The sequence below is a fragment of the Schistocerca nitens genome, chromosome 6 (genome assembly GCF_023898315.1).
Source record: "Schistocerca nitens isolate TAMUIC-IGC-003100 chromosome 6, iqSchNite1.1, whole genome shotgun sequence".
Classification (NCBI taxonomy): domain Eukaryota; kingdom Metazoa; phylum Arthropoda; class Insecta; order Orthoptera; family Acrididae; genus Schistocerca; species Schistocerca nitens.
The window spans coordinates 228,944,322-228,971,871 of NC_064619.1; the positions used below are offsets into that span (position 1 = coordinate 228,944,322).

General features: G+C 46.3%; 1 protein-coding gene across 1 annotated transcript in view; it reads right to left on the minus strand.

Moving 5' to 3' along the window:
• LOC126263297 (aminopeptidase N-like) overlaps window positions 1-27,550 on the minus strand; it is a 133,176-nt gene that overhangs the window by 35,439 nt on the left and 70,187 nt on the right. The window contains exons 9-10 of the mRNA XM_049960384.1: window positions 17,057-17,240; window positions 11,116-11,390 (exon numbers count right to left, since the gene is read on the minus strand). Of these exons, the coding sequence (XP_049816341.1) occupies window positions 11,116-11,390; window positions 17,057-17,240 (459 nt within the window). The remainder of the gene's footprint in view (window positions 1-11,115; window positions 11,391-17,056; window positions 17,241-27,550) is intronic.

Below are 27,550 nucleotides of genomic sequence, written 5' to 3' on the forward strand. Positions count from 1 at the left end.
CACACTAGCCTAACATTTATATCATACACCTTCTTTCCGCTATTACCATTACGAGGAATACTGTTAGAATTAGAAAACAAAACTTTTGCAGCACATTTGTTATACTTCAATAACATTTTACATGCCAAACCAATGTGTGAAGTTATTTTCAATTCCAGTCCTCATTCTTTGCAAAATATATGTTGCAAAATATTAGAGAACAAGGAAATGTTAATTATTTCATTCACATCATTACTGTCACTTTCATAGTTTTCAAATTTTTCTTTCCTGTCACAAAGTTTCTTGCTGGAAGTAGTTCTATCACATTCATTTGGAGTAGTCTGTGAAGCAGTCTGAGCAGCATCTCCCTTCGAAACAACAAAAGATTTCTTCTTCCACTCATTGTGCCTTTTTTTAAACACTCGATAGCTGAAACGGGGCATATTGATATCCACAAACCAAATACGTAAAACAGGTACGAGCAAAATTCGTCAAATAGCAAAATTGAACAGCTAAACAATGCAAAGCAAGCTCGACAAGTCAACACATACGGTATAACGTTTATGTTCACCGATATGAACAATCACTTGTCACAGATATAAAGCCATACAACGTTGGAAAACGAAACACTATCTAATTCCCCAAAGATATCCTGCTTGCAGCCAGTGAGCGGCGCCGTTGCATTCCAGTATTATTCGTAAAGTGGATGTGGCAGTGAGATGATAAAAAGCTAACAGTGATGCACATGTATAGAGATATTTTCCTATGGTTTTCGCTAGTCCATAACGCTATTGCATTAAAGTGGTGCTAATAATCGCCAAGATGGCTAATTCTGTTGAAACCTAGACTCTGCAGGAATTGGAACGCTTACACATGCCTGGATAATGAGCCGTGTGTAGCTCGCGTTGATGCCGTTCATAGCTTGTCATCTTGTAATAGCGATAGTGGCGTCTCGTTTTCTTAGTGTGTTCACTGGCGCTACTACGTGTGCCTGCCTTGTCTGTCCGTGAGTAGCAGAACCAGCACTTATCGATAGCGCGTACTGTGGTACCATCTTTGGAGCGGCCTCTACTATTTCCGCGTCGTCGTGTGTCGAAGGACCTCACCCACTGGTTGCTCCTCTCCTCTCCCATCCCCGCCCCCTGCCACGTCTTCACTGTTGTGTCCCCCCTACCCTCCATCTCTACACTCTACATCTCCTTTCCCAAGGTGGCTTCCATCAACTCCCCCTCCCGGATGGTGCCCTCTCTCCCTCCATTTATCCCTAATATCAACTGTGATCCTCACTCCCCTCCTTTCCTCCGTCCTTTCCCTGGGCTCCCTCTTCCTCCCCCCTTCCATCCTGTGTTTTCTCCCCACCTACCCTCTCCCTATCTCCTTTCTCCCCCCCCCCCCCCCGAGTCCTTTTGTACTCCCCTCCTCTGCCTTCCCCACTCCCCGGCACGTCTGCTCAGCACCCCCCACCCCTCTTATGGATCCTCATCTTCCATTGGCTCCTTTCCCCCCTCCCCCTTCACTTTTCCTCTCCGTCACCCCCTTTTTTTCCCGTCATCTGACCAGTTTCCCCCCACCTGCTCTCGGGTGTGGTATGTCATATTTTTGCCAACTTTTTAGTGCAGATTTTAAGTGAGTGTTCAGTGTTGTGCGTCTTTCCACAGTGTTGCGAACAGAAATCATGCTGTCGCTGGGCGTGCATTTTATATCTCTTGCGAACAGAACCCAGATTGTCGCCGTGTTTTTTAATTGTCTGTCTATTATTTTTCTGCTTCCTGTGTATTTTATTAGCATCATCAACCCTGTGTTTTATGTTTTAAGCTCCAGAATTTTCTGCCATTTTTCCTTTAAGTCAACGATTTTATCGCCAACTGTTATTATTTTTTTATTATCTTCATCTTTTTAAAACAAACTCTGTAGGCTGAAGAGCGGCGTAATAAGCTGCTGCCAGCCCGCCCCCTTTAGGGGGAATCGAAACTCAATAAAGGAAAAAAAAATGTGTCGAGGGAATGGAGTTGGAACGGAGCATCAGTGAGGTCCTGACAGCCAGTACTCGCCCGACCGCTGGCGAAACACATGCACTGTCCGACGGAAGGACGTGATTGCGAGAGTGCACGACCACGTCAAGGACTGAATTCAGCGAGTTTTAGTTGAATGGACCGTGATATACGAGCACTGCAATGTTCACGGGTGTGTGTGTGTCCGCCTGTCGAAGTGACCTCATGACAATAAGTTGTCAGTCGACGATTTATACTGGGATCTTTCCCGTGCCTGACTTGAGTAAGGACGACCGTTGGTTGGTCGTTCGGTCGGTCATCGTAGCGGGCGACGTGCATTTGGTCTTCCGACCGCTTCTGGCTTCTCTGTGTTTGTGACGACTTATAATTCGTCCGTGTTGTTTCACAGTGACTGGTTTTAGTATTGTGAGTTGTTGGTGGAATTGTTTTCCCGGATCCGTGTGTATCTTCTGGTTTTGAATGTGCAGTTATTTTAATGCTGTCTGCGTACTGGATTTGGTGAGTTGCGAACGGACATCAGGTCGGTTGGGGGCGCAGCAGGTTTTCTGAAGACGTAGTGCTACCTGTCTCTTCGCCCTTGCCTAAAAATATTCCATCGTTGTGCCGGTGATCGAACCTTAGGCGGATTAGTTGGTCGGTCGGTCGGCGCTTAAGTTGCCATCATGTTACGTGAGTACCACTTTTGCTTGCCTGTCTCGCCTTACCTCCTCAAATGTTTGAGTTACCTTCCCAGGACGACCCTTGGAACACTTGCTGAGAACCGCTTGTACTGATTCCTTGGATTGTGATGTTCGTTTCAAGGCTATTTGTAATTTTCTAATTATCGTTGGTATGGCCTTCAGCAGAGCAATAATTTCACTTCTTTGGTAATAAGGCCTTCAGCCGTGTTACTGTTCGTTTTGAAACGAAGTATTTATCTTAATATGTGCTATATGAAATTGTTGTTCTGACCTCTAATTCAGGTCGTCAGCCGTTTGTTGTTCGAGGTTATTGTTGGTGGCCTTCGACCCCAAAACTGTGGAATTTTTCCTGTGATAAGGCCTTCAGCCGTCATATAGTCAATGTGTTTTTTACGAGATTCTTTTAAAATTTTACGTATTTGTTGTGCAACCGAGAGTAACTGATTACGGCCCCATCCTCAATCGTAACATTATCCTGTCCCATCCTGAGAAACCAGCTCTGTTACACCAGCGAGACATGGTTGGCTGTTAGGTGTGGCACCTTAGCTTCGTACGGTGGTCCTTCCAGAACTGCTGCAGAATACATAGTGATGTTATCCGTAAAAGGTAGAGCTACTATTGCCTATTTTCTTTGCGATATGAGGTTTAAAATAGCACCCAGCGCAAGCAGTGAGTCTGTTTCACGACCACTGTGAGGAAGTCAACGTGCATTTCTCGCGATAGATACACTGCCGAGTAGCATACAATGTCTGACAAGTATGAAAACAAATTCAAAACTTATAAATGAAAAGCACAATGTTTTAGATATTCTACAGAACAATTTTTTCAGTTAACCAGTTTTCAGCTTACAAGCCCATCATCAAGTGATCCGAAATACAGTTAACCAAATAAATTAATCCTGTATAACACCCACATTACATGTTCTACCGAGAAGTGACGGAAGAATCAGTTAACTAGTTTAAATCTAACCTTAAATCATTTTTTCTGGACAATGCCTTTTACGCTATGGACGAATTTTTAATTTAAAAACACTTAGCCCATAAAAAAATGCTGTTAAGTGTAATTCCACGAGTACGATTGAAAAATATGTTCATTAATGTTAAATACAGGCTGTGTGCCATTTAGGAACTTGTAAGGGGCCAGCATGTAGCCATCTCCTGAAAGTAATCACAAATAGCCGGCTGCGGTGGTCTAGCGGTTCTAGGCGCTCAGTCCGAAACCGCGCGACTGCTACGGTCGCAGGTTCGAATCCTGCCTCGGGCATGGATGTGTGTGATGTCCTTAAGTTAGTTAGGTTTAAGTAGTTCTAAGTTCTTGGGGACTGATGACCACAGATGTTAAGTCCCATAGTGCTCAGAGCCATTTGAACCATTTTAATCACATATACGTATCGTGTAAATGACGCGTTCCACAACAGTTCCGTAAGAAATCATTCAAGTGATGTATGGAACATGTAACTGATTCTCAAGTTAACATAGACCAATGGTTTACGCATCATGTCGTAGCGGTGATCATGAGTGTTGAGGTTTAGTGCAAGCTGCCGGTTTTCAACGAAGAAACCATGTATGCATCGTGTAGCTTCTTCGTCGCGACAACTAGATTAATAAATATTACAATGATGGCTCGGAAGTACGACCTCAGTCGAACCTCTTTGTGACTCGTTCTGCTGCTTAGGTAAGGCTAAAAGTTCTATTGCAGCCGTGTCATGAATCGTCAAAACCTCTCCCTCGCTTGCATTCGTTTCTCGCATATTTCCTCATTTATTGTGTGTGTTTTCTCCTGTTGACCGAATCGTTATTGTCTGTCCAATAGCCTGTACAAGTTCAATAGTTTAAGCACAGTTCACCACTCAGTTCACTGCTAACTTATTGAATGACTGAAGTTAGTTTTTTGTACCTGTGTTTGAAGGTTTTATTCACAACAGCTTTTTTTTTATTCTGTATATGAATCCTATTTTAGTATATAATCTCCCCGTCTGTCCTTAATTTTCGTAATAAGGCGGAAATGAGTGAGTAGGAAGAGTGTTTCCCCGATCTTTTCCTGCCCCCCCCCCCTTCTTGTAGGCGGAAGGGTGCGGTTGGGAGAACTGTTTCCCCGATCCCTGACATCCGTGCCCTCATGTAGGTGTCCTGAGTAGGACTCTTGATTTTTTAAAAACATTGTGAATCCGATATATAGATATTTATAATATACATCTTTATCGACCCTCGACACATCGAAAAAAAGTTTAGATATATCGACGGAAAAAGATGCGACGTACTGGGCCAAAAAAATATTGGTTGCACATTGTAAATACACTGCCAGTTTTACAACTGTATATTTAAGTATTGCTTTATTATTGGATATTCTGTATATCAACTAGCTAACATCCTGCTTATCCCCCTTAGAGCAAGAATTGAAAGGAAAACGATGCACATTTACGCTTGGCGATAACTACTTTGCTAACAATGGTAACTGCTGGTAATAGGCACACTAGGTGTCCGATGGGTCCGTCATTCTGTTTCCTCACAAATCGGATCTGTCTGGAACACTTCATGTCGACTTCCCTGTTTTTCGTTTTTGCTACGCCAGCGACGTAGCATCTGTAGTGTAGTTGCTTGGTGAAGTTAAATCTTGCAGTTTCTGTTGATTGCACCGAACACCGATTACGTCAGAATTTTCCGTCGCACGTCTCCACCCACCGCAAAGACCAATCGCGTCATTTAGATTTTAGTTCATCAATTTCAGCAGCTGTTTTTGAAGAATACTGATGTGAAGAAATAGCACATTAGTTGAGTTAAAATTTGTTTTTTAACGCAACTGATGAATTATTTCTTTACGTCGGGTATGTTGTTATTCCACTCACACCACCAACCCCCAGTGCAATCGATCTTCTTCTCTGTGCCATCTATATTTGCTTCACAAAGTCAAAGAGAAAGACTGGACGTGATAAAAGCTCAAAAAGTACACTACTGGCCATTAAAATTGATACACCACGAAGATGACGTGCTACCGACGCGAAATTTAACCGACAGGAAGAAGATGCTGTGATATGCAAATGATTAGCTTTTCAGAGAATTCACACAAGGTTGGCGCCGGTGGCGACACCTACAACGTGCTGATATGAGGAAAATTTCCAACCGATTTCTCATACACAAACAGCAGTTGAACGGCGTTGCCTCGTGAAACGTTATTGTGATGCCTCGAGTAAGGAGGAGAAATGCGTACCAGCACGTTTCCGACTTTGACAAAGGCTGGATGTAACCAATCGCGATTGCGGTTTATCGTAACGCCACATTGCTGCTCGCGTTGGTCTAGATCCAATGACTGTTACGAAATATGGAATCGGTGGGTTCAAGGAGGGTAATACGGAACACCGTGCTGGATCCCAACGGCCTCGTATCACTAGCAGTCGAGATGACAGGCATCTTATCTTCATGGCTGTAACGGATCGTGCAGCCACGCCTCGATCCCTGAGTCAACAGATGGGGACGTTTGCAAGACAACAACCACCTGCACGAACAGTTCGACGACGTTTGCAGCAGCGTGGACTATCAGCTCGGAGACCACGGCTGCGGTTACCCTTGACGCTGCATCAGACAGGAGCGCCTGCGATGGTGTACTCAACGACGAACCTGAGTGCACGAATGGCAAAACGTCATTTATTCGGATGAATGCAGGTTATGTTTACAGCATCATGATGGTCGCATCCGTGTTTGCCGACATCCCGGTGAACGCACATTGGAAGCGCGTATTCGTCATCACCATACTGGCGTATCACCCGGCGTCGTTGAGTTGGCATCCCTTCGCTCCCAGCTTCAGGCAGTGTTGGCTTCGGTCACACAGCTTGAGGCTGTTGCCAATGGGCATCACTGTGGGGGTCCGGATGGGGGTTTGTCGGGGACAGCCAGCTCGTCCCACGCATCCCCCGATCGGACTACGACTGTGGTTGCCCGGGATACTGCCCGCATTGACGCTGATCCCTCACCTGTGGTAGAGTGGGAGGTCGTCTCAAGGTGTGGCAAGGGGCGAAAGACATTCCGGAGGGCTGAACGGAAGGCCTCTCCAGTTTGTCTGACGAACCGGTTTCAGGCTCTGTCTCAGGCTGATACTGATCTTCGGCATGACATGGCTGCTTGTCCTGTTCCAGAGGTTGCCCTTCAGTCTGCAAGATCCGGGCGGTCGCAGAGGGTGGGCTTACTGGTAGTTGGGAGCTCCAACGTCAGGCGCGTAATGGGGCCCCTTAGGGAAATGGCAGCAAGAGAGGGGAAGAAAACCAATGTGCACTCCGTGTGCATACCGGGGGGAGTCATTCCAGATGTGGAAAGGGTCCTTCCGGATTCGATGAAGGGTACAGGGTGCAGCCATCTGCAGGTGGTCGCTCATGTCGGCACCAATGATGTGTGTCGCTATGGATCGGAGGAAATCCTCTCTGGTTTCCAGCTGCTATCTGATTTGGTGAAGACTGCCAGTCTCGCTAGCGGGATGAAAGCAGAGCTCACCATCTGCAGCATCGTCGACAGGACTGACTGCGGACCTTTGGTACAGAGCCGAGTGGAGGGTCTGAATCAGAGGCTGAGACGGTTCTGCGACCATGTGGGCTGCAGATTCCTCGACTTGCGCCATAGGGTGGTGGGGTTTCGGGTTCCGCTGGATAGGTCAGGAGTCCACTACACGCAACAAGCGGCTACACGGGTAGCAGGGGTTGTGTGGCGTGGGCTGGGCGGTTTTTTAGGTTAGATGGCCTTGGGCAAGTACAGAAAGGGCAACAGCCTCAACGGGTGCGGGGCGAAGTCAGGACATGCGGGGACCAAGCAGCAATCGGTATTGTAATTGTCAACTGTCGAAGCTGCGTTGGTAAAGTACCGGAACTTCAAGCGCTGATAGAAAGCACCGAAGCTGAAATCGTTATAGGTACAGAAAGCTGGCTTAAGCCAGAGATAAATTCTGCCGAAATTTTTACAAAGGTACAGACGGTGTTTAGGAAGGATAGATTGCATGCAACCGGTGGTGGAGTGTTCGTCGCTGTTAGTAGTAGTTTATCCTGTAGTGAAGTAGAAGTGGATAGTTCCTGTGAATTATTATGAGTGGAGGTTACACTCAACAACCGAGCTGGGTTAATAATTGGCTCCTTTTACCGACCTCCCGACTCAGCAGCGTTAGTGGCAGAACAGCTGAGAGAAAATTTGGAATACATTTCACATAAATTTTCTCAGCATGTTATAGTCTTAGGTGGAGATTTCAATTTACCAGATATAGACTGGGACACTCAGATGTTTAGGACGGGTGGTAGGGACAGAGCATCGAGTGACATTATACTGAGTGCACTATCCGAAAATTACCTCGAGCAATTAAACAGAGAACCGACTCGTGGAGATAACATCTTGGACCTACTGATAACAAACAGACCCGAACTTTTCGACTCTGTAAGTGCAGAACAGGGAATCAGTGATCATAAGGCCGTTGCAGCATCCCTGAATATGGAAGTTAATAGGAATATAAAAAAAGGGAGGAAGGTTTACCTGTTTAGCAAGAGTAATAGAAGACAGATTTCAGACTACCTAACAGATCAAAACGAAAATTTCTGTTCCGACACTGACAATGTTGAGTGTTTATGGAAAAAGTTCAAGGCAATCGTAAAATGCGTTTTAGACAGGTACGTGCCGAGTAAAACTGCGAGGGATGGGAAAAACCCACCGTGGTACAACAACAAAGTTAGGAAACTACTGCGAAAGCAAAGAGAGCTTCACTCCAAGTTTAAACGCAGCCAAAACCTCTCAGACAAACAGAAACTAAGCGATGTCAAAGTTAGCGTAAGGAGGGCTATGCGAGAAGCGTTCAGTGAATTCGAAAGTAAAATTCTATGTACCGACTTGACAAAAAATCCTAGGAAGTTCTGGTCTTACGTTAAATCAGTAAGTGGCTCGGAACAGCATATCCAGACACTCCGGGATGATGATGGCATTGAAACAGAGGATGACACGCGTAAAGCTGAAATACTAAACACCTTTTTCCAAAGCTGTTTCACAGAGGAAGACCGCACTGCAGTTCCTTCTCTAAATCTTCGCACAAACGAAAAAATGGCTGACATCGAGATATGTGTCCAAGGAATAGAAAAGCAACTGGAATCACTCAACAGAGGAAAGTCCACTGGACCTGACGGGATACCAATTCGATTCTACACAGAGTACGCGAAAGAACTTGCCCCCCTTCTAACAGCCGTGTACCGCAAGTCTCTAGAGGAACGGAAGGTTCCAAATGATTGGAAAAGAGCACAGGTAGTTCCAGTCTTCAAGAAGGGTCGTCGAGCAGATGCGCAAAACTATAGACCTATATCTCTGACGTCGATCTGTTGTAGAATTTTAGAACATGTTTTTTGCTCGAGTATCATGTCGTTTTTGGAAACCCAGAATCTACTATGTAGGAATCAACATGGATTCCGGAAACAGCGATCGTGTGAGACCCAACTCGCGTTATTTGTTCATGAGACCCAGAAAATATTAGATACAGGTTCCCAGGTAGATGCTATTTTTCTTGACTTCCGGAAGGCGTTCGATACAGTTCCGCACTGTCGCCTGATAAACAAAGTAAGAGCCTACGGAATATCAGACCAGCTGTGTGGCTGGATTGAAGAGTTTTTAGCAAACAGAACACAGCATGAAGTTATCAATGGAGAGACGTCTACAGACGTTAAAGTAACCTCTGGCGTGCCACAGGGGAGTGTTATGGGACTATTGCTTTTCACAATATATATAAATGACCTAGTAGATAGTGTCGGAAGTTCCATGCGGCTTTTCGCGGATGATGCTGTAGTATACAGAGAAATTGCAGCATTAGAAAATTGTAGCGAAATGCAGGAAGATCTGCAGCGGATAGGCACTTGGTGCAGGGAGTGGCAACTGTCCCTTAACGTAGACAAATGTAATGTATTGCGAATACATAGAAAGAAGGATTCTTTATTGTATGATTATATGATAGCGGAACAAACACTGGTAGCAGTTACTTCTGTAAAATATCTGGGAGTATGCGTGCGGAACGATTTGAAGTGGAATGATCACATCAAATTAATTGTTGGTAAGGCGGGTACCAGGTTGAGATTCATTGGGAGAGTGCTTAGAAAATGTAGTCCATCAACAAAGGAGGTGGCTTACAAAACTCTCGTTCGACCTATACTTGAGTATTGCTCATCAGTGTGGGATCCGTACCAGATCGGGTTGACGGAGGAGATAGAGAAGATCCAAAGAAGAGCGGCGCGTTTCGTCACAGGGTTATTTGGTAACCGTGATAGCGTTACGGAGATGTTTAACAAACTCAAGTGGCTGACTCTGCAAGAGAGGCGCTCTGCATCGCGGTGTAGCTTGCTAGCCAGGTTTCGAGAGGGTGCGTTTCTGGATGAGGTATCGAGTATATTGCTTCCCCCTACTTATACCTCCCGAGGAGATCACGAATGTAAAATTAGAGAGATTAGAGCGCGCACGGAGGCTTTCAGACAGTCGTTCTTCCCGCGAACCATACGCGACTGGAACAGGCAAGGGAGGTAATGACAGTGGCACGTAAAGTGCCCTCCGCCACACACCGTTGGGTGGCTTGCGGAGTATGAATGTAGATGTAGATGTAGATGTCATGGTATGGGTTGCCATTGGTTACACGTCTCGGTCACCTCTTGAACAGTGGACGTTACATTTCAGGTGTGTTACGTCCCGTGGCTCTACCCTTCATTCGATCCATGCGAAACCCTACATTTCAGCAGGGTAATGCACGACCGCATGTTGCAGGTCCTGTACGGGCCTTACTGGATACAGAAAATGTTCGACTGCTGCCCTGGCAAGCACATTCTCCAGATCTCTCACTAATTGAAAACGTCTGGTCGATGGTGGCCAAACAACTGGCTTGTCACAACACGCCAGTCACTACTCTCGATGAACAGTGGTATCGTGTTGAAGCTACATGGGCAGCTGTACCTGTACACGTCATCCAAGCTCTGTTTGACTCAATGCCCAGGCGTATCAAGGCCGTTATTACGGCCAATGGTGGTTGTTCTGCGTACTGATTTATCAGTATCTATGCACCCAAATTGCGTGAAAATGTAATTACATGTCAGTTCTAGTATAATATATTTGTCCAATGAATACCCGTTTATCATCTGCATTTCTTCTTGGTGTAGCAATTTTAATGACCAGTAGTGTAGTAAGACTCTTTCACACAGTGAAAGTAAAATTATGTTCTACTACAATTTCTACTACAATTTTAAAAGAACAATTTCAAATATTTAGCGAAAATAGCGAAAAAGTATAATATGAATTAAAAATATCGTCACTCGAGATTGGCATTTGAGGATTGATTTGTCGATATGGAGTAGGGAAAGGTATCGCCGACATATAACAATACTTTTGGAAAAAATATCGACGTATCGATTTATCGATATCTATCGTCAGTCCAAATACTGAGCTGCCTCCCGCACTCACCTTGAAGTTGCCGTAGTGGTTCCCGCCGTAGAGGCGGTCCTTCAGGTAGGAGAGCACGCCCAGTGCGGCCGACCACGGCACGAAGTCGTCCACCTGGGCGAGGTGCAGCGTCGTGTCCAGCGCGACGCCGTAGTCGAGCAGGCCGGCGCGCGCCAGCCAGAAGGCGTCGTCCACCAGCTGCGCCTGCGTCAGCACGGGCAGAGCCGACGCGTTCTGCTGCAGCGCCGACGACACCTGCGCCCACGCGTCCGCCTCGTACAGCACGCGGTAGAAACCTGCGGATCACAAACACTGAGGTGACAGTCATGGTATAGCGATATGCACATATACAGACGACGATGGTATCGCGTAAATAAATGGGCAATGCGTAGGCGGAGCTGTCATTTGTACTCAGGTGATTCATGTGGAAAGGTTTCCGACGAGATTATGCCCGCACGAAGGACATGAATAGACTTTAAACGCGGAATCGTAGTTGGAGTTAGACGCATGGGACATTCCATTTCGAAAATCGTCAAGAAACCCAATAGCGAGAAATCTACAGTGTCAATAGTATGCCGAGAATACCACATTTCTGGCATTACCTCTCACCCCAGACAACGCAGTGACCGACGGCCTTCACTTAACGACCGAGACCAGCGGCGTTTGCACAGAGTTGTCAGTGTTAACAGACAAGCAACAATGCGCGAAATAGCCGCAGAAATTAACGTGAGACGTACGACGAACGTATCCGTTGGGTCACTGCGGCGAAATTTGGCGTTACTGGGCTACGGTAGCAGACGACCGACGCGAGTACATTTGTTAACAGTACGATATCGCCTGCAGCGGCTCTTCTGAATTCATGACCGTATCGGTTGGACCCTAGAGAACTTGAATGCGGTGGTCTGGTCAGATGAGTCCCGACTGAAGTTATGCTATGTTAGCCGGGGACCTAGAAACGACGGAGAGGCTCCGTCCCCGCCGCAGCCGCAGTGGTCCGCAACCCCACGACGACTACCGCAGTCCACTTCACCCGCTCCGCCGCCCCACACCGAACCCAGGGAACGTCTCACACCAGACGAGCGTTTGCGTGGTAGAATAATCGTGGTGTACGCGTACGTGGAGAACTAGTTCGAGCAGCAATCGCCGACATAGTGTAGCTGAGGTGGAATAAGGGGAACCAGCCCGCACTTGCCGAGGCAGATGAAAAACCGCCTAAAAACCATCCACAGACTGGTCGGCTCACCGTACGGCGCTCCTTCCCGCCCAGAAAGCCGTGCGTTAGACCGCACGGCCAACCGGGCGGGCTCCCGACTGAAGTTGGTAAAATCTGATGGTAGGGCTCGAGCGTGTCACAGACCCCACGAAGCCGTGGACCCAAGTTGTTAACAAACCACCGTGCAGGCTGGTGGTGGCTCCAAAATGGTACTCGCTATGGTTACATGGAATGAACTGGGCGTTCTGGTCCAACTAAGCGATCATTGACTGGAAATGGGTATTTTCGGCTACTTGGAGACCATTTGCAGCAATTCGTGGACTTCATGGTTCCAAAGACGATGGAATTTTTACGTGTTCACCATTGGTTTGAAGAACATTCTGGACAGTGCGAACCGGACATGAATCCTATCGAACATGTATGTAACCTAATCGAGAGGTCAGTTCGCGCACCGCCAATACTTTCGGAAATGGACAGCTATAGTGGTAACACAACTCAATATTTCTGTAGGAGATTTCCAGTGACTTGCTGAGTCCACGCCACGTCGAGTTACTACGCTAAAAAGGAGGTCAGACGCGTTGTTAATAGGCATCCCATGACTTCCTTCACCTCAGTGTAAACAATATAGATTTAGGTGAAGAGCTGGCGTGCGGCACGAGGGTCACATTTGCACGGCAGAGCTGCGCAGAAGCGAGAGGCTGATAACCAATCCGCATAAGTTTACTACTGAAATTTCTAGAGGATTCTTTCCGGGAAGAGCCGTCGAACGTATTGCTTCCTCCCACGTCTCTTGAGATGATCGAGAAACTCGAGATGAAACAGGGGCTTAGTGACAACCATTTTTCCCACGCGCCATTCGCGAGTGGAGCAGGTAAGGACGTTTAAATGGTTCAAATGGCTCTGAGCACTATGGGACTTAACTGCTAAGATCTAGAACTTAGAACTACTTAAACCTAGCTAACCTAATGACATCACACACATCCACGTCCGAGGCCGAATTCGAACCTGCGACCGTAGCGGTCGCGCGGTTCCAGACTGTAGCGCCTAGAATCGCTCGGCCACCCCGGCCGGCCAGGTATGGAGGGATCAGTTAGTGGTACCAGAAGTTCCCTCCACAACACACCGTCAGGGGGCTTGCGGAGAATTGATACAGACGCAGAAATAATGTGCAGTGAGGGCTCAGACAAAGGGAGGGCCCTCTTAGCACTGCCTACACTCGTGGCGTTCTATGACTGCTGGGTACATGCACTCAGGCCAGCATATGTAGGCGACATCGCATTGTAACATTTCTGGTTTTCGCTACCATAATTACAGCATTGTCTTTGGAAGCATCTGACGTGTTGTGGCAGGGAGCTGCTGTCACAAGAAGGTACTAATCAGTGTATGCGACCAAGTAATGATGCGAAGTGTCGGTTCACACCCCCAGAACAGTTTGGTGGACTCCTTCATTTACATGGCGTGAAACTGCTGAGGAAAGCATGCGCCTTGATTGGATACTATCAGGATAGTGCTTCTCAAAAAGTAGAATATTTTGTAAAAAAGCCTGATATTTTATTTTAGTAGTCCGCCAAACACGAATATCCGAGTGACGTATAGCAGCAGTATTTGACCAACAATACCTTGACCACAATCTGAGGCCTGGTCTCACACTACATTGGTACAGCTACGTGGAGTGAAGACGCCACGTCAGTAGAGTTTACAGAATTTCGCGATCTCTTCCGATACCTTAAGATGCGACTGTGACCTCAGGTGTCCACAAAAATATCGATGCGTGAAGTATACAACTCCCACCGTCATACCTTAGAAAAAGATCTATGCGAGATACCGAGAAAGTTGTGGGCTTTGTAGAATCGCTAAGCCATTTCAGTCACTCGTCGACCAAGCTGGTGTGACAATGTAGCAATACAAGGCAACAAAACGAAAGCTGATGTTATAAATCCCGCGTTTGAAAAAGTCATTCACGCAGGAGGATCGCACAGACGTACGTTTATTTGACCGTTTCATAGACGTCTATTAGGAACACACAGAAATAGGCATTCCTTGGCGCTGAGAAACATATGAAAGATCTGAAAACAAATAAATCACTAGGTCTAAATGAAATCAAAATTTGGTTTTACAGAGAGTACTCTTCGACAATGGCGCTTTACATACAATATCTCTCCCAGTGCAAAGTCTCAAGCGACTGAAAATAATTAAAAAATGTCATTGTTATCTCCTTCATATGGGGAGAGGAAAAGGGCGGACCCGAAAAATTACAAACCAATATCCTTAACACAGATTTGCTGTCGAATTCTTGAACATATTGTGAGTTCAAATATAATACATTTCCTTGATAACAAAAGCTTGTGTCCACTAGAAGCCTTCTTAAATAACAGAATCCAGTACGTTGTTCTGGATGGAGAACGTTCGACACACGAGTATCATCAGGAGCGCCCTAGCGCAGCGTGACAGGACTGCTGTTGTTCTCTGTATACACAAAGAATCCGACGGACTGAGTGGACAGTAGTTTGCAACAGTCTGCCGATACGCTCAGTATTTGGTAAAGTGTTGTCGTAGAGAGACTGGAAGAAGATACAAGACCACAGTGATGAAATTTCTGGTTGATATATGTCAATTGAACATCTAGGAGTAACTCTGAAGTACACGCCAAGTTAGCCGAGAGCGCTAACTCGCTGCTTGCTGGACCCAGTTAGGCGCGCCGGCCCCGGATCGAATCCGTCTGGCGGATTAACGACGTCGGCCGGTGTCGGCCAGCCTCGATGTGGTGTTTAGGCGGTTATCCATATCCCGCTAAGTGAATACCGGGCTGGTCCCTAAGTTCCGCCACAGTTACACGACTCGCAGACATTTGAACACTTTCACTATTCCATGGATTACACTAGACGCAGATAGTTGGGGTACACTTGGGGTACACTCCAACCACCCCTTAAAATTAACCTTGCTATATCTGTCCTAACCATGCCGACCCTGCGAAACTGCGAGACCAGGCACCAGCAAAAGAAGAAGTAACTCTTTGAAGAGATGTGAAATGGAACGAGCACATTAGATCGGTTGTAGGAAAAGCGAATAGTAAACATCGGGGTATTGAGAGTATTCTATGAAAGTGTAGCTCGTCTATAATGGATGGCGCATATAGAACGCTTATGAGACCCATTTTTGAATACTGCTGGAGTGTTTGGGATCCCCACCAGGTCAGTTAAAGAAGAGATTGAAGCAGTTCAGCGGCGTACTGCTAGATTTGTTGTTGGTAGGTTTGATCAACACGCGAGTATTACAGAGATGTTCTGTGAACCTAAATGGGCATCGCTAGAGAGAACAGTAATTGAGAAAGTGTAGAGAACTAAATAGAGAACGATTCTACTGACACCAACGTATATCTCGCGTAAGGACTGTGAAGACAAGACAAGAAAAATTAGGGATCTTACGGAAGTATATTCGAGCCGTTTTCCCCTAGCTTCATTTGCGAGTCAAACAGGAAAAGGAAAGACTGGCAATGGCATAAGATCCCCTTCACCAAGCACCATACGTTGGTCATAGAATGAAGGCTTTCACGACCGGATGACATAGCTGCTGGTAAAACTTTCGGGATGAGAGGTCGTGGTCCAAGAAACTCTTCTGTCCCTGACGTTTCGTCCAGGATTGCAAGACTCAGCGGAGGGGCGCCTGTGAAGATCTCCAGCGCAGTCCTGGACGAAACGTCAGGGACAGAAGAGTTTCTTGAACCACGACCTCACATCCCGAAAGGTTTAACAAAAGGTATACCATACATTGGCTTGCGAATTATGTACGTACATGTAGATGTTCTGTGTTTTCATCTTCCGACGTATTTTCGCAGGTTTAATAGCTCTACTGTTAAAGAAACGTATCACAGATCGCTGTTCCAACACGGTGCAAGTCCCCAATGGTGCGGCCATGTCTGTACTAACACAGCTTCATTTTCTGTGATGCAACAGGGAACCAGCTATACATAATTCGTCGAACACAGAGATAATAGCTCTTGACAACTGCAAAATCGATGGGACAACTATCAGGAATTTTATTGGACTTTTAAGTTTTTCATTTGAATTACCCTAGTGCTATACCTGTTATTCCTCTTCATTATTTATGTAGTAGTTATTTCAAAGCGTTGTACCCATGTTAAATCTAAGTCTTTGTATAACATGTGTCGTTATGTGAACATAACGTAAAACTTGTAGAAGGCCCGGTAAGATATACGAGGGGGAGTGGAATGAAAACCTTAAAAATGTATCGTGCCATTGTTCTGTAAGTTCGCAATACTATAGCCAATGATGTAATGAACGCCCTACAGGCGGCAGAATACTAAAGACAAACGAAACGCGTCCACAATACCAGTTCAAAGGGCTATCCCAAGAAAGAACAGCGTTCTGTCATACGTTTTCTGAACAGTAAAGGTACGAAAATCGGCGAATGAGGGTCCAGTATGGAACTACATGTCTGTCACTGCAGCAAGTGTATGAGTGGAGTAGAAAGTTCGGAAATGGGGAGACTACTGTGAAAGATGCTCAGTGCCCAGGTCAGGGATACCGCGTTGTGACACATGTGTCTACCGCAGCAGTTCAGGCCACTGTGATGGAAAATCGCTGTGTGACGGTGGACGAAAAAGTCGTAAATGTGTTGAGAACATATGGTGAAAGTGCTACTGTGATACGAAAAGAGTGGCACTCGCTAGGGCCGCATAAAACCAGCTACAAAAGATACAAGCGACACACAATGAGACAATTGGCTCACCTGTGCGCTGGTTGTTGAGCAGCAGCCAGCCGTCACCGGGGACGTCTTGCAGGGTAACGGTGGCCCCTGCCGCCAGCCACTGCTGCGGGCTAGTGTTCTCCAGCTGTTCTGCGGTCATCGCCCACGTCAGGGGCACGATCCACTGCGGGCTCTCCGTCGTCTCCTCAGTCAACAGGAAGCGGGACTGCAATGGCAAACACACACTCACTTGTGATGTTTATATGCAGACTGGAGTGAGGAATCTAAATTTGTACCAAGGCCGGGATTCGAACCCAGGTTTCCTGTTCAATAAGCAGATGCGCTAACCGCTATGCCGCCCTGACACCGTGACTTTGCACAACTGCACGGATTCCTCTAGCACCCTTGCCTAGTCGAAACAGATTCCCATTCACGCCTCAGGCCACTTGTTATGCCCCTGAAACTCAAACAACATAGTGTACTCAGAGTGTTTTGTGGCTGCATAACTGGATAAATTCTCGAGATTCCGATGGCTAGCTCCACCATCGTCGTCAGAAGTAAAACCACTGGCTGCCAGGACTCCTTGGGAGAGCCAGTCCTGACAAAACTCTACCATCTGGTGAGCAAGATGTATCAGACAGGCGAAATACCCTCAGAATTCAAGAAGAATATAATAATTCCAATCCCAAAGAAAGCAGGTGTTGACAGATGTGAAAATTACCGAACTATCAGTTTAATAAGTCACGGCTACAAAATACTAACGCGAATTCCTTACAGACGAGTGGAAAAACTGGTAGAAGCCGACCTAGAGGAAGATCAGTTTGAATTCCGTAGAAATGTTGGAACATGTGAGGCAATACTGACCCTACGACGGGCCGGCCGGGATGGCCGAGCGGTTCTAGGCGCTACAGTCTGGAACCGCGCAACCGCTACGATCGCCGGTTCGAATCCTGCCTCGGGCATGGATGTATGTGATATCCTTAGGTTAGTGAGGTTTACGTAGTTCTAAGTTCTAGGGGACTGATGACCTCAGATGTTAAGTCCCATAGTGCTCAGAGCCATTTGAACCATTTTTTTTGACCCTACGACTTATGTTAGAAAATAGATTAAGGTAAGGCAAACCTACGTTTAATGCATTTGTAGACTTAGAGAAAGCTTTTTTCAATGTTGACTGGAATACTCTCTTTCAAATTCTGAATTTGGCAGGGGTAAAATACAGGGAGCGAAAGGGTATTTACAATTTGTACAGATAGCAGATGGCAGTTATAAGAGTCGAGGGACATGAAAGGGAAGCAGTGGTTGGGAAGGGAGTGAGACAGGGTTGTAACCTCTCCCCGATGTTATTCAATCTGTATATTGAGCAAGCAATGAGGGAAACAAAAGAAAAATTCGGAGTAGGTATTAAAATCCATGGAGAAGAAACAAAAACATTGAGGTTCGCCGATGACATTGTAATTCTGTCAGAGACAGCAAAGGACCTGGAAGAGCAGCTGAACGAAATGGACATGGTCTTGAAAGGAGGATATAAGATGAACATCAACAAAAGCAAAACGAGGATAATGGAATGTAGTCGAATTAAATCGGGTAATGCTGAGGGAATTAGACTAGGAAATGAAACACTTAAAGTAGTAAAGGAGTTTTGCTATTTGGGGAGCAAAATAACTGATGATGGTCGAAGTAGAGAGGATATAAAATGGAGACTGGCAATGGCAAGGAAAGCGTTTCTGAAGAAGAAAAATTTGTTAACATCGAGTATACATTTGTCAGGAAGTCGTTTCTGAAGGTATTTGTATGGAGTGTAGCCATGTATGGAAGTGAAACATGGACGATAAATAGTTTGAATAGGAAGAGATTAGAAGCTTTCGAAATGTGGTGCTACAGAAGAATGCTGAAGATTAGATGGGTAGATCACATAACTAAAGAGGAGGTATTGAATAGAATTGGGGAGAAGAGAAATTTGTGGCACAACTTGACTAGAAGAAGGGATCGGTCGGTAGGACATATTCTGAAGCATCAAGGGATCACCAATTTAGTATTGGAGGGCAGCGTAGAGGGTAAAAATCGTAGAGGGAGACCAAGAGAAGACTACACTAAAAAGATCCAGAAGGATGTAGGTAGCAGTAGGTACTGGGCGATGAAGAAGCTTGCACAGGAGAGAGTAGCATGGTGAGCTGCATCCAACCAGTCTCAGGACTGAAGACCACAACAACAATTGTGATTTCATTCCCCAGCTCTAGATGGGCAGCGGAGGGCTGGCAGCGGCACAAACTGCCGTTCTTCAGCCCAGTGGCATTACAAAAAATAAAAAGTGGAAACTTATACATAAAAGGGCGGAGGCGATAGAAATACACAGTAAATGGAGACAATGGAAGTTAAACTAGACACTGATATGGGGACGTTCATTCAGGGACAGTTAAAAAATTCGACATAAAGTTAAAAAAAACGCACTGGAGTCACACACGCAAGCTAAAAGTCGGCCGCAGAATAAAAACACACAGAGCGAGAGACACTTAAAACCACTGTATGTCTCAGAGCATACACGAAGAATAAATACCGGTGGTAGGGACCTATCGAGGGATGGGAAGCCCGAGAGGAGGGAAAAAGAGGGGAGAGGAAGGTGCAGGGGGAAGAGGAGTTTGGAGGGGGTGGGAGGCAAAGAAGAAAAAAATGGCTCTGGGCACTATGGGACTCAACTTCTGAGGTCATCAGTCCCCTAGAACTTAGAACTACTTAAACCTAACTAACTTAAGGACATCACACACATCCATGCCCGAGGCAGGATTCGAACCTGCGACCGTAGCGGTCTCGCGGTTCCAGACTGTAGCGCCTAGAACCGCTTGGCCACTCCGGCCAGCTAAGCAAAGAAGAAAAGGGGGGTCAGTGGGCGCACAAAGAGGCTGGAGATGGGTGTGGTCGGAGAGGGAAGGCAACTCAGGAGGGAGTGCAGAGACACAAAAGGGAGCCACGGGAAAGGGGGGGACATAGGAGGGAGGAAATTCCGCTCAGGGAAAGGTAAGATGAGGGGAGAGGGAGCCCTGAGGAGGAGGAGGGGGAAGGTGGGTTTCGAGTTGGTAGGAGGGGTAGAGATCAGGGCATAGTTCATCATCAAAGAGGAATCGGTGATGGAAGTTGCGTTGGGAAAGGAGGTGGAGGGTGTGGAGATGGAGAGAGGACGGGACACAACAGCAAAGTCACGGCAATGGGCTGAATGTGGAGGGGAGTGGAGACACCAGGGGGTGGAGGGGGATCGAGTCGGCGGAAGATGTACAGGGTGCGGATGTGTTCGAGGAAAAGAAGAAGATGGGGGAAGGGGATGAGGCCATCGAGGATTCGCGTGGGGGACGGAAGGTGGATACGAAAGGCAAGGCGGAGTGCGTAGTATTCTACGATTTGGAGCATATATATATATATATATATATATATATATATATATATATATATATATATAAACAAAGTTGATGTGACTTACCAAACGAAATCGCTGGCAGGTCGATAGACACACAACCAAACACAAACATACGGTTGCTTCGTCAGGAAAGAGGGAAGGAGAGGGAAAGACGAAAGGATGTGGGTTTTAAGGGAGAGGGTAAGGAGTCATTCCAATCCCGGGAGTGGAAAGACTTACCTTAGGGGGAAAAAAGGACGGGTATACACTCGCACACACACACACACACACACACACACACACACACACACACACATATCCATCCACACATATACAGACACAAGCAGACATGTTTAAAGACAAAGAGTTTGGGCAGAGATGTCAGTCAAGGCGGAAATGCAGAGGCAAAGATGTTGTTGAATGACAGATGAGGTATGAGTGGCGGCAACTTGAAATTAGCGGAGGTTGAGGCCTGGTGGGTAACGGGAAGAGAGGATATATTGAAGAGCAAGTTCCCATCTCCGGAGTTCGGATAGGTTGGTGTTGGTGGGAAGTATCCAGAAACCCGGACGGTGTAACACTGTGCCAAGATGTGCTGTTGTCAGCATTCGCATCCCGCAACTACCCTCCCAATCTGGTACAGAAGCAAATAAACAGAGCCACTTCCTCATCCCCTCAAACCCAGAACCTCCCGCAGAAGAACCACAAAAGTGCCCCTCTTGTGACAGGATACTTTCCGGGACTGGACCAGACTCTGAATGTGGCTCTCCAGCAGGGATACGACTTCCTCAAATCCTGCCCTGAAATGAGATCCATCCTTCATGAAATCCTCCCCACTCCACCAAGAGTGTCTTTCCGCCGTCCACCTAACCTTCGTAACCTGTTAGTTCATCCCTATGAAATCCCCAAACCACCTTCCCTACCCTCTGGCTCCTATCCTTGTAACCGACCCCGGTGTAAAACATGTCCCATGCACCCTCCCACCACCACCTACTCCAGTCCTGTAACCCGGAAGGTGTACACGATCAAAGGCAGAGCCACGTGTGAAAGCACCCACGTGATTTACCAACCGACCTACCTACACTGTGATGCATTCTATGTGGGAATGACCAGCAACAAACTGTCCATTCGCATGAATGGACACAGGCAGACAGTATTTGTTGGTAATGAGGATCACCCTGTGGCTCAACATGCCTTGGTGCACGGCCAGCACATGTTGGCACAGTGTTACACCGTCCGGGTTATCTGGATACTTCCCACCAACACCAACCTATCCGAACTCCGGAGATGGGAACTTGCTCTTCAATATATCCTCTCTTCCCGTTACCCACCAGGCCTCAATCTCCGCTAATTTCAAGTTGCCGCCACTCATACCTCACCTGTCATTCAACAACATCTTTGCCTCTTCACTTCCGCCTCGACTGACATCTCTGCCCAAACTCTTTGTCTTTAAATATGTCTGCTTCTGTCTGTATATGTGTGGATGGATATGTGTGTGTGTGCGAGTGTATACCCGTCCTTTTTTCCCCCTAAGGTAAGTCTTTCCGCTCCCGGGATTGGAATGACTCCTTACCCTCTCCCTTAAAACCCACATCCTTTCGTCTTTCCCTCTCCTTCCCTCTTTCCTGACGAAGCAACCGTTGGTTGCGAAAGCTAGAATTTTGTGTGTATGTTTGTGTGTCTATCGACCTGCCAGCGCTTTCGTTTGGTAAGTCACATCAACTTTGTTTTTAGATATATTTTTCCCACGTGGAATGTTTCCCTCTATTATATATATAATTACATCCGCTGGCGCCGGCCGGTGTGACCGAGCGGTTCTAGGCGCTTCAGTCTGGAACCACGCGACCGCTACAGTCGCAGGTTCGAATCCTGCCTCAGGCATGGATGTGTATGATGTCCTTAGGTTGGTTAGGTTTAAGTAGTTCTTTGTCCTAGGGGACTGATGATCTCAGATGTTAAGTCCCATAGTGCTCAGAGCCATTTGAAACATTTTTGAACATCCGCTGGCACCAATCAGAGAGGGCCGAAACGACGCGAGCGCGGAAGGCGAGCTGGGTAGCTCATAATAGCTTCGGCCCGCTACGGGGCCGAGTGACGTCACGTGGCGCCACGTTTTGGAACTGCCGCTCCTGCCTCCCTACAAGCTTTATGTGTCCACCGTTGCTTCCTTTCAACATCCTTACGGCACTGGAATTGATTGACTTGAAAACCGAGAAGATTTCATCCTCAAACAGCATTTCCGAGGCTTTCCAGCTGTATTGGAATAGTACCTCAGCATCGAAGGAAACGAGGGATTCTGCCTGAAACACAGGTGTAGATGCTACAATCAAATGAAACTATAAACCGTACACTTTCATATGATTAAAGCCTCAGAGGAATTCACTTTGACACTGATGAAGCAATGGAAGCAGAGATTGGATTGTGGCTCCGTCGACGAAGTCAGACATTCTGCAGTGACGGTATCGACAAACTGCTCTCTCGTTGGGAGAAACGTCTTCGTCGCCAGGGTGAACGTCTTCAGAAAAAAAAAATGTAGACATCATGAATAAAGATGCAGAATGTAAATAAAGCTTTTTTTATTTAATAAGCTTTAAGAGTTTTCACTTTAAAAATTTCGGAGACGTTAGGTTTCAGGACTCCCTCATATATTGTTACTCTTTATCGACGACAGTAGGATACCCGTCTTTTATACCAAACTACATATAAAATACCCCTGAAGAGAGTAAAAAAACCTGTCTGTGAGCTTCAGGCGCAAGCTTTAGATATCGACTATTTCACTGGACACTGATTACACCTGTTTAGGTACTTTTAAGAATTTCTTCAAGACTAATGGTCTTATTTAGAATATAAATTCTCAGTTGGGAAATTAAGCTATGTCTGCATAAGAAGTATCAATATCACAATGGATAATGTATACAATCAAACATGAGGCCTTACCTTAAAGTTTATCCCCGAGATAGTTTGTGGAAGACAATCTGACTGCAGGTGCACTGAGCAACAACAAATTTACTTCTGCTCTGTCTAGTACGTGTGCCATATCCTCCGCTTATAAGCATTTCTTACTGCTGGGACTCGCCTTGATCTGAGCTGCCTGTGACCGCTAGAGAAGGAGGGATTCCCCTATAGTTGTGTGATAACCAGTTCCTTGCTAGGCTAAATTACAACGGGATACGTTTCTTGAAAAGCACTCTACCAAACATTTATTTCACACGTATTTGAATAGCGTGGTCTGTAGGTAGTGTCTTTGACTAGTAAAGAGAACGTTCTGTGTTCGAATACAGCCACTGCATAAATTTTAAGAAAAAAATCGTCAGCAGTGATGGTCGAAGACTTCCGGTGTAAAGAGTCACCCCTGTTCTGCCAATAGCCTTGTCAAAGAGGGCTGGGAGTGGACAGAGCTACAGGGCAGCCTCTTTCCCTTTGAGTGGGAAACTGCCCCCAAAAAGGCAGAAGAATCAGCAATGATCAACGGCATGAAGATGTAGAAGGCAACAGAAACTACTGCATTAAAAACACACAGTGTGTATCCACAGGACACGTGGTATCTAACGGAAAAAGAATTACGATGATCTCTCCAATGCCAAAAGATTCCGGATTAGTTCCACATTTGACTCTACCGGAGGGGACTTTCAGACAGCATGTAACCATGAGAAAAAGACTGAATAGGAAAACTAGAAAATCTGAAAAGGGAAATATAAAGGATTATGAATAGCAAGGTAGGGTAGATAGTTAACTGTGAGCAGTTTAGTGATAGGGCTGTTCTCATAAGAATCGACAGGAAACCAACGCCAACAGCAATAGCACATTCCACACGCCGACGTCGGAACCAGAAGATGAAGAGGTCATAGTTTCGAAGAATCCTTAGAAACTAACTGTCTGGAGATATGTGATACCAGCTGTCAACGCACAGGTCACACAATTTCCGTAAATTTCAGGCCGGTGATTCGTTGGCACCCAGCTGGCAGACAATAGCGTACTAGATGGATTCCACTGGGTTCAGATTGGCGAAGCTAATGGCCAAGATATCAACATAAGTTGACTGTCATGTTCCTCAAACGACTGCAGCATGATTGTAGCCCTGCGACACGGACAGTTACCCTGCTGGAATAAGCCATGACAGTTAGTGGGAAAGTTATCAAACACGAAGGAAAACAGGTGGACCGCAGTAACGTTCCCGGAATCCAAAGCTGTTGTGGCGCCTTCGATTACTACTGACACGTCCCACGGAAGCCCATATTAGCCTCCCCCACAGCATAATACCACCCCATCGACCTGTGTGTGGTGAAGTCCATATTTCAAGTAGCATGGGATGACAGCGTATTTGGACAGGACCACCGACCTTGTATAACAAGAAACATGATTCATATGACCAGGTAACATGGATTCCATTCATCCACGATCCAATTTAGATGATCGTGCGCCCAATGAAATTGTAATACACGGTGTTTTTGGATCAACATGAAAGCTCCTAGAGGTCGTCTGCTGCAGAGCATGAAAGTGTGCTCATCATTGTGAGAACTGAAGGTGAACGATTTCAGTTCTGCTCGCAGATAGCACCCTGACGTTTAAACGGCACTGTATCAACACCGAAGCGAAGGTCTATGCCAGGAACATCGTTATCAGGTCGCTGACGAGGAGGTCATGAATTGTCGATCCACCACTGTTGTGGACGTCAGTGTGTGTTTCTTACTGGCTACACTGCTCCTTTGTGCAGCGCATGTGCACGTGCAAAGGAAGTGGACGTCGCTGTGAACGAGTCAATACTGGTAGCATTGGGCGCCTGAGGCCAACACCAGGGCAGAAACAAGAAACCCATTGTATGGCATGGCACCTCCTCATGACTGTCAGAAAATTAGCAGATGTGGAGAGGTCGAACACGATAACAGACTCCCACCACCCAACTTGCAATTCACATATCGCTGAGAGATGCCTGCGAGCCAGCAACCAGGAACACCTTCACACAAAGAATGCATGTCTTTGTGGATGCCCATCAGAAGCATGGTGTAGAAATATGGAAGACTGACCAGGCGAACCTGGACATCCTCCCAATGCAAGAATCTCTCTTTCTGTCCTGTGTGGAGAACTTTGAAACGGATGAGGATGGGAACGCCGCGTTGTAAGATCAAAGTTCGCAAGTGGTGAAGCACATCATATGTACGAATGTGCCAAGACGTAAATTCCAGACCACCTGGTTCAGATGGTTCAAATGGCTCTAAGCACTATGGGACTTCACATCTGAGGTCATCAGTCCCCTAGGCTTAGAACTACTTAAACCTAACTAACCTAAGGACATCACACACATCCATGCCCGAGGCAGGAGTCGAACCTGCGACGGTAACAGACGCACGGTTCTGGACTGAAGCGCCTAGAACCGCTCTGTCACAGCGGCCGGCCCAGACCAGCTGCTCAAATTTCCAAATAACTTGGCAGTATGATCCCACTTATGAATATGGCATTGCGCGAACTCTGGACTCGACGCATGCACTGATTCGACTGGACCACAACTGTCGTAAGTGGGCCTTCAGACCCTGAACACTGACATTGTGACAGAAATAACACGCAAACCAGTCCAACACATGTTCTACTGGGGACAGATTTGGAGATTTTGCTGGCCACGGGGGTACCTCAGGATCGCGCAGACAGGTCTTACTAACACGTGCGTGTGTGTGTGTGGATGAGCATTGTACTGCTGAAAAAAGGACGCAGGATATCGGTGACGTACCGTAGTGCCATCCGAGTTCTCTCACTCATACCAGCCGTGACCTCAAGTCATAATTGACACCAGACCATGACCCCTGAAATAACAGCCACTGCGTCTTTTCCAAATACTGCAAGAAACGGAACGCCTTGCAGGTCGCCACCATACTTGCCTACGGAGGCAGTCCAGGACAGTGCAGAAACGTGACTCTTCGCTGAACACAATGCTATGTCATTCATCAGCAGTCTGTGTTCCTTGTCAGGTCACCATTCCAAACACATCCATCCGAGTTAGACTGTTAACGTTAGCCTACACATGGGACGGTAATACTATGGTCTCCCTGCTGCAAGTCTCCGACAAATGGTGCGGGATGACAGAATGTTGTAGGAAGCCCGTTACTTGTCACTGGACGGTAGGCGCAGATGTGAAAGAATTAAGATGTGACTGGCTCTCAATACGACGACCTCCCCTTTCGATGGTAAAATGTTGTCGACCTGAATCTCGACGACGAGTATACTTGCCCTTACGTTCCAATGCAGTCCAACATTGCACTCTGTCACATCCGGATGCTCCACAAATCTGGATACTGCACGTTTCGACCAGCCAACCAAACAGAGATCCACAACCAAGCCCTTTTCAAACTCTGTTAGGTGCTGCTAACGCTGTCTCACACGAGTATGCAGCATCTCCGTGTCCCCTTTCAAACTCTGTTAGGGGCTGCTAACGCTGTCTCACACGAGTGTGCAGCATCTCCGTGTCCTTTACAGTGATCACTGTTATCACTTAACATCTGACGCTATTCACGCACCTTGTATACCCTGGTAACAACACTAAACTCAAACAAAACTAATGCACTCTGGTGGCCGTTCTACCAGTCACAGAGAATTGCAACTCTAATCATTTTCAGTGTCACCGATAGTGTGTACGGAGTTACATTGAAACCCATCAAATCTTCTGGATGCTTTACCTCTTTCGTCAGGCAGCGTAAATAATAAATAAATATGTCTGGAAGCAACCAGTAAATGTGGGACAGGCATCTAGATGGCGAAAGGTGAAATGGACAATAAAAAGTTGTAGCCATGTTATTGAATCTGTGCTAAGAAACAATACAGAAAACAAAGGAAGTATTTAGAAATGGAATTAGAGATCAGAGCGAAAAAGTAATTACATTGATGTTCGCCAATGGCACTCTATGACCCTAATTACGTCTGCGATATCGAAGTACTTGGAAGATGGGCTCAAAGGTATGGAAAGAGTCTCAGAAACACGATATAGGAAAAAATCAATAAAAGTAAAAAATGATGTTGACTTGAATAAACACACACCGTACTGCGGGAACTAGATAAGCAAATTAGATATTGACAGTAGTAGAAAAATTTTATTCTTTGGAAAGCTAAGCAATTGACGAGGACCGAAGTGAAAGGAAAATAAAATTATCGACATTAAACTAAAA